The 14,829-nt window shown below is 39.6% G+C and overlaps 2 protein-coding genes across 5 annotated transcripts in view; both read left to right on the plus strand.

Annotated features, from left to right (window-relative positions):
* Positions 1-122: 122 nt before the first annotated feature.
* On the plus strand, positions 123-1,773 carry LOC307117381 (U8 snoRNA-decapping enzyme). The gene is made up of 4 exons (XM_079802202.1): positions 123-382; positions 512-552; positions 668-893; positions 977-1,773. Exons 1-4 carry the CDS (start codon positions 254-256, stop codon positions 1,181-1,183), a joined length of 603 nt encoding a protein of 200 aa, XP_079658328.1. The 5' UTR covers positions 123-253; the 3' UTR covers positions 1,184-1,773.
* A 7,909-nt stretch (positions 1,774-9,682) lies between these two features.
* The window catches only part of arhgap4b (Rho GTPase activating protein 4b), a 33,963-nt gene continuing 28,816 nt past the window's right edge, over positions 9,683-14,829 (plus strand). For 3 of the 4 annotated variants that reach the window (XM_079802275.1, XM_079802276.1, XM_079802277.1), the window contains exon 1: positions 9,683-10,026. The gene's annotated coding sequence lies outside the window, so the exon portion shown is untranslated. The remainder of the gene's footprint in view (positions 10,027-14,829) is intronic. The other variant, XM_079802274.1, reaches the window with a different exon arrangement.

Raw genomic sequence — 14,829 nt, forward strand, 5'->3', positions numbered from 1 at the left:
AGTTTGTCATTTATTTTTTGAAAGATGTGGTAAATAGAAAAATGTGCACCGTTTTATTAATGCATGTTAACTTGTGTTTTATACGGTTTAGTGGCATGAAGAGCTGCGTTCACTCAGTGGACTAGTATTTTGAAATGGTCAATGTCAGGTGGCTCGTTGTTGCTCGCTGTAGTCAGCGTTATCTCACTTATCAATACGCGTCATTAAACCCACAGTTAACTGATTTGTTTGTTTGTTTATCACTCGTCCCGTAATGGCGGAACAGATCACGAGAGAAGATGCATTGACACGAGAGGGCTTCAGACATGCGTGTCACATTATGCTGTACGGAGACTCTAGTGCCAAACTCTTTGGGAAAACCCCGATCAAACATATAGTACTGGTAAGTAAGAGTGTGACTTGCACATTTATTTGAAGAGTGCGACTACGACAGGTGCACAGGAAGTTCAAAAATAATGTGTGAATGAACGCCCTGACTTTATGAACCTGAGTTCAGATGACTGTTATTCAGATGCAGATGCGCTTTGATGGCTTGCTGGGTTTCCCTGGGGGGTGAGTTCATCTTTCTGCACGAATAAATAACTTAATAAAAATTTATAAATTATTTGTTTTAAGTTGCATATAAATGTAGCTACTGTAGTTATTCATGGAGTGTATTTTGTTGTAGATTTGTGAACCCGTCTAAGGAGACGCTGGAGGCGGGGCTTAGCAGAGAGCTCCACGAGGAGGCGGGCGTGGCCGTGCCCGTGGTTGTGGACGATCACATATCCTCCTGCCTTTCTCCATCCTGCCCTCGGCTCATCACGCACTTCTACATCAAGAAGATGACAGAGTCAGAACTGAAAGAGATAGAGAGAGCAGCTGTAACCACGGCCACAGACCATGGTTTAGAGGTAAATGCTCTGTTTATTTATTTTAATGTGTGTGTAAATGTACTTACAAACTCTTATAATGCAATTTTCTTGTCTGTCCCCAGGTTTTGGGTATGGTTCGAGTCCCACTTTACTTCCTTAAGAATGGAGGTGGTCTCCCCTATTTCCTGTCCCACTCGTTTATTAGTAACTCTCGGGCCCAGCTGCTCTCTGCCCTGAAACACTGTGGGCTGCTGTCCCAGGGGGAGCTGGAGAAGGCTGTGAGACAGGCTGAGCAGATGAGACGCACACACAGCGATGATCCGCACTGACATTAGTTTACACAGCGGTGCCTTTTCACCCCTGGGCCATTACAGCTACATCACAGTAGCCCAACCCCCCCCCCCCCCCCCCCCCCCCCCCCAAGTGCCAGTAGAAACTCCCTATTGTCCTCACCCTACCCTCAGTTCCTGATTCATCCATGTACAGCATGCACTCTCTGTAGATATACTGTCTCAAAGGTGCAGACCTGTTTAATAGAAGCTTAACTGTTTATCATAATTTCACTAAAAATTCATGACCCCGGATTCACTTAATAGGATTGTGATTGTTTGATGTAAGTTTTGCATATGTTAATAGTCCCTGTTCTGCAATATTAGAGCAGAAATGAAGCAAATTAATGACTGAGATGTTGCAATAATTATACCTAAAAAAAATGTAATTTATTTTTTAATATGATCGCATATAATTTACATATGTAAATGTATTATTTATGCATAGGTGCTTAGAGCTGATTGTTATCCTTGTGGCAGTGAAGCCATACTGTTTGATGAATTCATATCAGAACTGTCTATGAAAGTTATGTTTGCAAGAGAAATTGTGCATGCTAGTTAGACTAATAAACAAATTACATGTAAGGCTTCGCTTGTGTCTTTTCTCAATTTGTATCAAAGCTGAGGTTTTAATCACATCACAGTTGCAGTACTTAGAATGGCCACAGAGTTGTGCTAACGGGCTGCCTTATTTGACAGGCACTTTTTCAAACAATTCTTGATATCTGGCTGTAGGAGAAAGCTGCAGTGTGTAATTGTACAAATAATACATTTTTTTCAAACACTCTCTTATCTGCTATTAGTTAGCAAACAGAGAGTCCCGCCCTAGACTCATACCATTGGTTGCACAATACTTCTCAAACAAACAGCAATGTTTTAATAGCGGTACAGTGTTTACACTTTTTAGAGAAATTTACTAATGACTTGTTGTTTTACATAACAGTATACATTAAACATAGTAGTGTTTAAACTGTGCCCATCAATAATGAAGTGAGAGTGCAGTAAGTCTCATTTTAGCTTCCCCTTTTCAAGTATGAAACTGTTCTACATAATTCATGTCTTTCAGAATTCTCATAAATTCCATTATTCAGAGTTCTTTGTTGACTGACTCATGAGATGGATGCATTTTCAGTAATTCACTGTTAACTGTAAATTCACTGTAAAATGATGTGGCAATTTCAGCATGAAACTTTTTCTGCCTGTTTTTTTTATTTGTTTTTATTCCTTGCTATTAATTCTGGAAAACATACTGCTAACTTCAAGAGAGTTTTATACAAGCAAGTGGTCTAAAATTGTGAGACCACTAGTGAAAACGTTTATATTTCCCATTTAATTTTCTAACTCTTTATTACAAATTATATTATCAACATAAGAATTGGAGTGAAAGTTGAAATGAAACATTTCCTAGTGTTTTTCTTCTTCTTCTTCCATTTAACAACAGCACTCAAGCTTCATGAATGCCACAAGTTTGTGTGAAACCTGGTGATCATGTTCTCCAGTAGGCTTTATTTTAGATGATTCAAAGAGCATCTTGGACTTCAATGGAAGAGAGAACATCTGACCCATCTGAATAAAGAGTCACATGCTGCAAATTTGCTTAAAGGGCACATTATGCCCCTTTTTACAAGATGAACAAACTCATATCAGCAGCGGCAGCCTCACGTCTTTTCGGGGGGTGCTTAATAAACTGGTAAACTCTTTATTCATAAAACAACTCAGATAAAGTTCATCATTTAATAAAGCTCTCCCTTTCATTACTGCCATGACCAGTGTCACTCTGGAGACTATAAACTGGATCACAAACCGTTAATGCTAATCCAGCGAGTAACAACTTTTTTTTGTATATTGACCCTTGTTCACAAAGCAGTCTGGGGGGTATTCAAGAAAGCAGGTTATGTGACATACCCGGGTAAGTACTTAAGCGGATAACCTCAACTTTCGGTTCCAAAAACGGAGGTAACTTTCAGGATATGTAAGTAACCATGGCAACTCACTCTCTGAACATAACCTGCAGGTTATGTTCCAGGGTTAGTTTGCTTAAGAGGTATTCAGAGGTATTTATATAATTAATATAGTTATTAATATAACCAAATTTGTTTCAGTTATGTAATACATTCAGTATTATATATTAATTCTAAAGAATTAGAATAAAAAATAAGTTTAAATGTTAATTCAGATGAACATATTATTGAAGATATATATTTTTTTTATTTTATTGTCATCTCACACATGGATCTGCATTCAATTAATTAGCATCAAACAAACAATAAATCCTTATTTTCAGTGAATAAAGATTACTTATTAAAAGAAAACATTGAAAAAATAATTGCATGACCACCAAATAGGTGGCGATGTGCACTAAGCAGTGTTGGGCACGTTACTTTAAAAAAGTAATTAGTTATAGTTACTAGTTACTTCTTACAAATAGTAACTGAGTTAGTAACTGAGTTACATCATTATAAAAGTAACTAATTACCAGGGAAAGTAATTACTGCGTTACTTTTTTTTCCTTTCAAATGTTCAAATATGTCAAATAATTTGGATGCCCCCAATATTAGATATGTTAAATGAATGAATTGGACACTAAATAGAATAAATTATTATTATAAAACATTGTACATTAATGTGCACTATTGTAATGTTGCTGTGGGACAATGTGAGAGACACCTATCAAATTCAATGCATTATTGTAAATATTATCAGTAGGCCTACTATAGTGTAAATATTGTGTAAATATTATCAGTACTATACTTTCCTGTGGTAGTGGAGCTCACGTTATCACCTGGGTTTTTAGCCACTAATTTTGTGGCATATGATGATGTGAGGCGCTTCAGAATCACTTGCCACCGGCGTGGAGAGACTCTTTCTTCCTGGGCATAAGTTGCACGTTACTTAAATATTCTTACCTTTCACCTCAACGAGGGAAAAGTAGCGCTTATACTTCCAATTTGCGAAAGCTACCTTTGAAGTCGTTGGACTATCGCTGAACGTGCATATGCGTGTGCGTCATAGGTGTGTGTGTGTGTGTGTGTGTGTGTGTGTGTGTGTGTGTGTGTGTGTGAACCATAGACCGTGAAAAAAAATAGGTGTGAACTCAACCTATCAACTTCAACCTTGTCTCCCACCCACCAATCATCATCAGTTATGTGTACCACCGCACCCACCCCCAACACGCATGGCTGGTGCGCGCGCACACGCACACACACACACACACACACACACACACACACACACACACACACACACATTGCAGGTCCAACTGACAGAGAGCCTGTTCGGATGAAAAGCGCTTCAGTGAGCTCAATTATAGTAACGCGACTAACGCCGCATTTTTTCCCCTCAGTAACGCTAACGGCGTTGTAACGAGAGAAACAGTAATTCGTTTGATTACTCGTTACTGAAAAAAATAATTCCGTTAGTAACGCCGTTTATCTGTAACGCCGTTATTCCCAACACTGGCACTAAGTAGGTAATGTAAACCGCCTTTAAACAAAAGAAGAACAAAAGCTTTTTTTGCATCTGTTTCCATGGTGAATCATCGATTCGTCTCTGTTGAGAATGTCTTGTGTGTTAACCGGGAACATACTCTGAGTTGTCTGAACTTACTCCCGGACTCGTTTTTTTGGAACTAGTACCTCGAGTAAGCAAGGTTTGGGTTAATCAACCGAGAGTTCAAATGTATATGTGACGGTAAGTTAACCTTGCTTTCTGGAATACCCCCCAGGTGTAAAATTAATTGTGCAGACATAAACAAATTTAGGTAACTTTATACGGAGGCACATTCCCTTCAAAAAACTAAAGTAATCCACTGTGTCTTCAGTGGCTCTGATGTTGGGAGTACACGAAAACTGTTATGTTCTCTCTTACATCCAACAACAAAACACCTGAGTTACTTACGAGACATTCTGGTTGCTACAGCTGCTCTGGCCTGGAGAAAATGGCGGACAGTGTACAACCATAGACAGTAAAAGAAATGGACACAGCGACCCCATAGGCTTCAACGGGGAAAAGTGAAGTCAATTAGAAGCACTCACTTCCTGATGGCTGAGCGTACTGCGCAGCCTCAGACTGAGCATGACGACGTAGATGTGACGTGAGCAACCTGTCTGACATTTGTAAGTCTTCTAGTAGTTGTGCAAAGTGAAATCTGAATCACGTTGTTGAAATATTTTGTCCCGTTGCTTTTGGCTCTCTATGGGCTTCTCCCCATGCTTCTCCCTTGACTTTATCGGACTTTATGCCTCCACGTCCCCCCGATTGCCTCATAGACAGTAAAAGATTGCCTGCGAGCTTCTCCTCAGGTCTATATGGTAATTCCTCTACTATGCGACAGAGTTGCGTGGCTATGACGCAATCGTTAGACTGTTTTTACAAAAACGGCTTCTACGGGCGATAGTGTAAGATACAAGGTAATGGAGCCTTTAATACATTGTCGTGTTTCTTTAGAAATAAACAATGGCAAAATGGAGTCTTTAAACGCCTCAGATGTAAAGTTATTCGCTGTCAAAGTTACGCCAAAATGAATGGGATTCAATGGGATGCTAACAGCATTGGTTAGCAATGGCTGCCCCAAAGGAAGGTACGCTTTCCTGGTGCTGGATTACCCCCTTGTGTAACACCTATGTGTACAACTCGCTCTGGGCGGGGTCTACTCTAATACGTCTGTCAACAGTCGTGGGCGGGGCCTGTGCAAAGTGACATCACTTTGCCCAGAATGTGCAAACAGCTTGAGATACTGCTTATGATTTATGGGGACATTTATGTTCAAACGTCATATAAAAGTGAATTTTGCTTAATAGGTGCCCTGTAAATTTTTATTACAATATTTCCTATTCATTTAGGTTTTTGTTTGCATTGTTTTCATCAAATAAGCCTCCTCTTTATTTCCAAGTTAAAAATTATTTTGAATCTCAGATTTTCAGTGTGGTTTCAGACATTTGAACCCAACTCTATGATCAATGCACACGTCTATATCGTCTGTTTATGTCATTGCCACGTTCTGCAGTCCATCAGCATCTCTGAACAGGAGCTTTGTTGATGTGTTCATCAGACCACAGCACGTGAAATCAGCTTTGTTATCTCCACTCAGCGTTCATTTGCATCGCTGCATGTGCAGTTTTGAGCATGCGAGGCTATGAGTACGTGTTTGAAGCCAGAGACATGAAGTAGGTCAAAGCTGTGCGGACTGACTGACCAAGTGGAAACTGAACTGTCCCCAGGGAGGACGGGCCGGGGTAGTACGGGTTGATGCGGGAAGAGGGGCAAATATAGAAACAATTGTATCAGAGTCAACGCCGACCATGTTAAACCGCATATATGGTTGCTACCTGCTGGGCCTTATAAGTCGCTTCATGTATTGCACAATTCTGACAACCTGTTATAATGTTCACGTCACATCATGACTTCCCCCCAGCCACCCTCACAGTGGAGTCGCCTTTCCAAGCACTCATCATGGGTGGGGTGATGGTTCCCGTAGACCATTCGTTTGCCACAAGGGAGCTTGAGCATGTGCAACAATCCTTGTATTATATCCATGATTTTATAAGTCCTTCTTGACCAACTGCACACAACATCACACATTTATATTGTTTATGCTCACTGAAAGCATGTATAGTTGTGTTGAGAGTGCACTCTGTTTAATATCGCGGCCTCTGCACTGAATTTCTCTTTAGGGATCAATAATCATCAATCTTTTTATATCTAGTGAGATTGAGCTGCACTGCAGCTGCAGATGTTTCTCTCAGCTGTGTGTGTTTCTGCTTGTGTGTGTAAATATATATTGTCTGTGTGTTTGTGTGTGTATGTTTCACATTATAGGATTTAGGGGGCTTAATTTCCCTTTATTTGTCACATCCTGGGGATTTTATAGTGAGAGAAAGAGAGTGAACACAGGCTTAACCCAAGAGAGGAAGGAAACAAGCACAGGAAAGATGGGGGAGGTGAAGGGGTTGAACTTCTCGTTGCACACTCTTAGAAAAAAAAAGATTAAATGCGTTTCAATATAGAACCCAAGGGTTCTTGACTCAATTTTATGTTTATGCGAAAGGTTATTTCAGTTTTTTTTTTTTTCTGGTGATAAAGTATGTTTAAGCTTTTAAGTTCATTAAATGTATTCAAAATGAAAACTAAATTAATTCAAACTAAATCCATAATATGGGAACCCCTAAAATAACCCTATGATGCACCTGACAGAACATTTAAGATTCTAACCTTTTCATCTAAGAGTGCCTAACTCAGAACAGGAATTTCACTTGCATACAGCTGGCCAGAAATATTCAACTATTTATTCAATTAAATATTTATTAAATGTTAAAACACAAAATGTAAATGATACATTTACATTGAACTTTCTCATTTGAGACGTTAAAGGGATAGTTCACCCATAAATGGAAATTCGAATCATTTATTTTACACTCTTGTCATTCCAGTTTGACTTACTTTCTTTTTGTAGATATAAAATTTTTTTAAAAAGTGTTGTCCATATGGAAGTCAATGGTACCCAAAACGGTTTTGTCGGCAGCATTCTTCAAAATACCTTCTTTTGTGCCCAGAAGAAGAAAGAAAGTCCTACAGGTTTGAAACGACGTGAGGATAAGTAAATAATGAAATCGTGTTATTTTCGTTTTGTTTTTTGCTATGCCTTTAAAGGCACGCTATGTAGTTTTTCACCACCAGAGGTGGCCTTTTCAAAACTAAGTCGTAGCTTGATGACGCCGAGATTGAGCGCGGAATCTTGGAATTCGTAATCTTCACCTCACAGTCGGTGGAAAAGAATCGGGATGGGACTCGGGCAGAAATCATGTTCATGGATGAGATTATTAAGGTTACTGTAGTAGGAAGCAGAGCAGGGCCGAGTGTTGTGGGAGCTGAACGAAGCCGTTGGAGCGATTGCTAATGAGAAACGAGCGTGACACATGGTGACAGCAGCGGAACTTTTATTATGCCACAGTTGCCGCTTCCGCTTCTTCCGGTCAAGGGTATGTGGGGTAACGCAGCGCTGTTTTATCATATTAGATACATTTGAGTGTGCGTTAAAAATTATGTTAGAACGTTATTCTGTATATTCGCTCCGCGGCTGCTATGAGACACTTGTTGCACACTGCAGTGAGCTAGATCCATATTAGAATATCATATGAATAAATGCTGGATGGCTTGTGTTGCTAAATGACAAGCAATTCATTTTAAAACATATTGTATGATGGAGAAAATTCTGTATTACTGTGCAATAATTTATTTTCTGTCAATAAATGTCTCCAAACAGTTTGTCCAATAAAACATATAGCCCATATATATTAAAGCTTTGATTTTTTTCATGGTTTGTACAAAATAGATGCAGGTATGATGTCATTGATAGGCGACACAGTCCTGGTTAAAATAGCTTATTTCTCTGGACTGTAAAATTCTTGGAAACATTTGGGATAATGTACACAAATCAACAAAATATATAACACGGTTCTAGTGTTTTTTGGATATTTTAATCCAAAAATCTTACATATTGTACCTTTAAGATCTTCTCATTTACAAAACTAAACTTCTCAATTCTCATGCATATGCTAATGAAGCCGGTATATTTACAGGAAGATAAAACATGTATAACTGCCTCTTATAAATTTATTAGCCAAGCATATTTATGTTTCAACAACAAATTTAACGATTCTGGCACATTTACAAGTCTCGACCCACACTCAACACTTCTCAGTGCTCTTAGTGGTTGCTGTAGGCTGGGTAAAGGCTGAGTAAATTGGCGGTTATGTGGGCACTATTTCCTGTGAGGTGTGAACTCATCTAAAAACTCGTTATAGGCTACCCTGCTCTTATTGTATGCATAACAATAATGGAGCTAATGAGCTACATAAATATTTGCACATTCAGTGCATGCTAGATGTGACAGATAATGCATTAGCACATGACTGCGCGCGCGTGGTGAATGTTCACACTGAACGTGTTGCATTTAAAAACGAGACGATGCGCAGTAGAATAGAATGGGAAATGACGTTTTTTAAAAAGTTAAACGGTGCATGTTTACAAAAAAAAAAACAAAAAAAAAAAAACAGCGCAATGTTGCGGAAAAAACGCGTTCTGTGCAAACCGGCCATTACAGTGCCAGCAGCAGGTGTATGTGTGTAGGCTATGTGTGTGTACGCGTCGGCCATTGTTTGTTTATCACCCAGCTATAGCTCTTACCCATTCATTCCCTTTTGGATTGGCATTAGCATCAGTTTTATAGCTCATCTGCAAGAGCATTAAATAGATTCATGACTGTACGTGTGTTTATGTGTGCAGAGAAAGGGGGGGTGGTAGTCCGCGAGCACAATGCAAGGTCATAAGAGAAGCATTTCATGGCCACAGAGAGGGAATATTAGGAATGAGAGATGGAACAAAGCGGGAGGGGGGAAAGAGAACAAGACAGCATATTCATATCCATCCCTGTATTTATAGTAAGCCTGCGGGGAGGGGGGCGAAGAGGGCGTGGCTTCGGTTATGACATTCTCTCTGATTGCCTGAGAGCGGAGGAGACAGAGAGAGAGGTTGTGTTTCAGCATGCGCGTGTGCTGTGCATGCATGTGTGTGTGAACCAAAGAAGGGGAGCTGTTTTCTAGCTTTCATGCTTGTGTGTTTGTGTGTGTGTGCTTCCACCTTATTTTGACTGCGCTCCTGAGAGAGAGAGAGAGAGAGAGAGAGAGAGAGAGAGAGAGAGAGAGAGAGAGAGAGAGAGAGAGAGAGAGAGAGAGAGAAAGAGTCGTGTGTATAATGTGTCAGAGGCGGTGAAATCAAGCTGGCTGCATGAAATCTGTGTGACTCAAACGCAGTGTCCAGCGAGAGACAGATCCTAGGAGAATGAGGTAAGACATGGGCTTTCTTTATTATTTATGACTATAAATTCACTGTGTATTCCTCTCAGCATGACCGTTTGTATGTTCTCCCTCCATCTCCTCACACACACAGTGGAGGCTCACTGACATGTTTGTGTGTGTATGATAGCGAGTATTTCGTAGTTGCATGCATTATCCCCTCAATAGGATGATTGTGTGTGTTTTTGGCAGATCCGTCCAAACGCGTCCACGCATAAGCTTAGTGCTTTTGCATACATGACTGGTTGTGCGCATGAATACCACACAGCGAGAGAAAGAAACTAACTGACGAGCTCTTTCAGGGTGTCTCAGCAGCATTGATTGTTATCAAGCAGTCTGTCCCACCTCTTTGCTTCAATCTTCCACCTCATCACCTCCCCTCTCACCTCCTCTAGCTCCGTGGTGTTGTCATTTGGCTGAGGGTTTCCCTGTCTGTCTGTCTCTCTTTCTCTTCCTCTTCCTCTTGCCTTTCATTTTCACACTTCAAATCAACCTTAAAGAGATAGTACACCTTGAAATGAAAATGTCATTGTTTGGCCATTGTTTAGTCACCCTCATGTTGTTTCAAACCTGTATGACGTGTCTTTCTTCTGTCATGTAAGGAGATGTTTGGCAGAGTGTTCATGCTGCCCTTTTCCATACAGTGAAATTAAATGATGACCAGGGGTTTTTAGACAAAAAAAAAAAAAAAAGCATTTTTATGAAATCTATGCTACCCTCAATCTCAAATCTCAGTTATGGGATTCAAATATTCAAATATTAAACACATACAAATATTCAAGTCATATATTTATATTCAAATTTGGCGTCACGACTTGTTACAAGACACACACGGTCCAGTTACATTTTGCATCACTGGTGTCCAACCTACATGTACATGGATGAAATTTAAAGGGAGAATTCATCCCAAAATGGAACTTCTGTTATCATCTGTTCACCCTCACGTCTTTCAAACCTGTATGACTTACTTTCTTCTGCAGAACACAAAACAAGATATCTTGTCCATGCTATTAAAATTAATGGGGTCGAAAACAACTCTGGATTGTATGGCCAAAAAAAAAAGCACTGAGAGATCTTTCAAATTATCTTCTTTTGTGTTCCACGGAAGAAAGACATACAGGTTTGAAATTACAAGCGGGTGTTTTGTGAGAGATAAATAATGACTTGCATTTCTGTCTGTTTTTCACACAAGCGATTGTACAATATGGCTTATAAGACACGAGTCATATGGACCACTTTTATAGTGCTTTTGTGCCAATTTTTTTTATTTTTATTTTACATTGACAGTCACTGGTTATTATTCACTTTCAATTTATGGAAAAGAGAAGTAATTCTGCTGAACTTCTCATTTTGTGTTCCATGGAATAAAGAAAATTATGCAGGTTCAGAACAATGTGAGAATGAGTAAACAATGACAGAGTCGTCATTTTGGGCTGAACTACTAACCCTTTAAAAGCTGATATGTAGCAGTTGGGATAGATGCTCCCTAGAAAGGGGGATTGAAGGATGTTTTGTGTCTTCAGAGGCAAAACTTGGCAGATAAGAAGGGATAAATGCAGGCAGATGAGAGATGTGTCTTTCTGGCCTGTACCCACAAAGAACAACACGATGTCAGACTTCAGGGGAAATGCAGGAAAGAATACAGTGACTCAACACTCAAGCTTCTTAATATGGGATTAGAGTGAGTGTGTGTGTGTGAGAGAGCGTGTCCGTGTGTGTTTTTATGTACACAAGCTGAAAAGGAGCGACAGTGCAGGAAAGGCAATCGTGATTGTCAGATAAGCAGTCTCATCTCAGCATGACCTCTACTCAGCTCCTACATTTACTGCTCTGAGCTGCCCCTCAAAGCTCTGCTATCTTTGCATTCTGTCCAGAAGAAAATTGTATTTCTCAAAAGTTGCTCTTTCATAGCTCAAGTGAGTTATGGGAGATGATAATGTTTGTAAAGACATTTAAAATTTTACAAAAGATTTCTATTCCAAATAAATGCTGTTCTTTTGAATGTTCTCTTCATCTAGATACGTTTTAACAGAAATATTAAGCAGCATAACAGTTTTCAACAGATCTCAACTGCGCGATGTGATTGGTCTACTAGTTAGTCCAGTTATCCAATCGCATCCACTGTTCAGAGAGGGATTTATTCATTAAAGTGGTTCCATTGTAGTTTGTGTATGTCTTCTTATCAGATAAGAAAATGTACCCGCCCCCAATTTTGAGCACATTTTTACGTGTCTTAGCATTTCCATCCAGGTTTTTTTTATGTGATATCCCAAAATGTCCATAAAAATAGGTTGATGGAAACATAGCTATTGTTGAGGTCTCTTCTGAATCTCTGAATGAGATTACTGCCCAGATAACAATTTTTGATTCCCAGAACGTTCTGGGAATGTTAGCCAGGAAAGTTTTCTTTAAGTCAATAGAACGTTTCCTGTTGGTTTGGAGAATGTTCCCCTAACCTTCCCAGAACGTTCCCGGAACGTTCCCCTAACCTCTTTACTCCGATATCATTTACCCTGCTGTACAGTAATCATCCACTCCCGCGTCCTATATAGTAAGCGGTATGGAAGACGGATGAATGGACGTCAATACAAAAACACATCCAATAGAGAACGTTCTTATTTGGTTCCACAAAAAACAGGGACCATATGGGAATGTTAGGGGAATGTTCTGTGTTTAATGGGTGGACCCTTTCCTCAGAAGAAAAACAGGAGACTTAAAGGGTTAGTTCACCCAAAAATGAAAATTCTGTCATTAATTCCTCACCCTCATGTCGTTCCAAACCCGTAAGACCTTTGTTCATCTTCGGAACACAAATGAAGATATTTTTGATTAAGACCCCTCCATAGACAGCTGTTTAACACTTTCATGGCCCAGAAAGGTAGTAAAGACATTGTTAAAATAGTCCATGTGACTCCAGTGGTTCAACCTTAAAAGTTATGAAGCGACGACAATACATAAACAAACAAAAATAACTTTATTGAAGAATTTTTTTCTCTTCTGTGACAATCTCCTATGCTGCTGAAGTAGTAAATAAAAACACTGCAGAGCTCTGTCAGAATGCCAACTCCAGTTAGGGTCGTTGTGCTGCAGTTTATGGAGCGGTCAGAAAGCTCTCATATTTCATCAAAACATATCTTCATTTGTGTTCCGAAGATGAACGAAGGTCTTACAGGTTAGGAATGACATGAGGGTGAGTAATTAATGACAGAATTGTACTTTTTTTGGGTCAACTATCCCTTTAATCACATGGCTGACAGTTTCTACAAAGATCTAATTCATGATGTTTCATCCCTATGGGCAGCCATCAGAGAAAGGCATATCAATCAACTTATTAGTCTCAGGCCATATTCGAGATATTAATATAAAGATCACAGTGTGAGGACTAACTGTGTGACGGATGTGGTATGCGTTATCACTGGTCACATCACATGAGTTTCTGTACTGTTGTGTAGGTATGATGTTGTGGTTTACTGTTGTGTAATTAGACAAGTCGGTTTGTTGTTTGGTCCCAGTATAGCTCATAAACCCCACCTCTCCATGTATTACAATGGACGCGAGACGAACTAAAATTTTTTTATTACACTTCAAATAATTGTTTCCTAAAGATGGTTTCTGTCATTTTAGGCAGTTTTTATCAAGATGATTTCATTTCAAGTGTTCGTTCTTTAAATAAGTTTAGTTAAAGTGAGTTATTTGATGCTATAAAAACGGGGGGTGTGACGTCATGATTGACAGCTGAGATTGACGGCTTCTCTGAGTGAAGTTGTCACTGAGGCGCTAACAGACTTTTTTCTGGATTTTTGGGAGGAGATTGGAGCTTTAGCTTTAATTTCTACATTTCCATAACTGTTTATTTCACACCAACATAATGAATTGTTCTGCATCTGTGAGAGTGTGGGCGGGCTTTTGATATCGCACCTCTACTTCCTGCTCTCTACTGCGCAACTCCGGTCCTGAGATCGCTACTGCGCAGACTCGGTCACAAATCTGCGCAAGATGTCAGCGCCGTGTGCGCCAACTCTCGTCGGTGGAAGCCAATGAAGTCGCGTCGTCCATATTTTTTTACGGTCTATGGTTTCACTTCATTTCAGTTAACTTGAGTATTGTGTTGGCATATCGGCAGGAAAGAGTTTGCGAGTGCTGCTGGGAAATATACATGGTGTGTTTTAACTGTTTGTTTTGAATGCCGTTCAACGGTTTTATGACACTTCTTCTTTCAAAACCATAAGAGATTCTTTTGAAGGATATGTCCACATCCACAGCTTGTGACCCAAAAACATTTTGCTGTCATTCTCTCACATTCACATGATTTTTTTTCTCTTGGAATACAAAATGAGATATTAGTTTAAGCTGCCCTTTTCCATGTTGTCAAAGTAGAGGTCAAATTACAAAAAAACAAACAACCATTAAACTAGTCCGTACACCTCATATTCTGTTTGCGAAAAGTCTTTTGAAGCTATACTGCAGCTTTGTGTGAGTTGTCTATCTGTCAAGGCAAAATGTGCCTTGAAAGTCATATTTGACAGCCATGGTTACCACTTAAAAAAAAGCACAGCATAGACATTCAGAAAGAAAGATTAGGTTTAGAATGAGTGTAAATGTACTTGATCATTCATATTTGGGTGAGCTATCCCTTAAGATAAATATTTAGTGATTTACATTACATTCAGCCTTTAATATTTGTGCCTTTGTCCGTGGTGCAGGAGCATCACTCCATGGCAATGAGAGAGAGCACAGCGGTGTGTGTGTCTATGTGTGCGGGGTCCCTTTGGTCCTCTGTTCTGAGAGATAAGA

This window comes from Gobio gobio, assembly GCF_949357685.1.
Source record: "Gobio gobio genome assembly, chromosome: 21".
NCBI lineage: Eukaryota > Metazoa > Chordata > Actinopteri > Cypriniformes > Gobionidae > Gobio > Gobio gobio.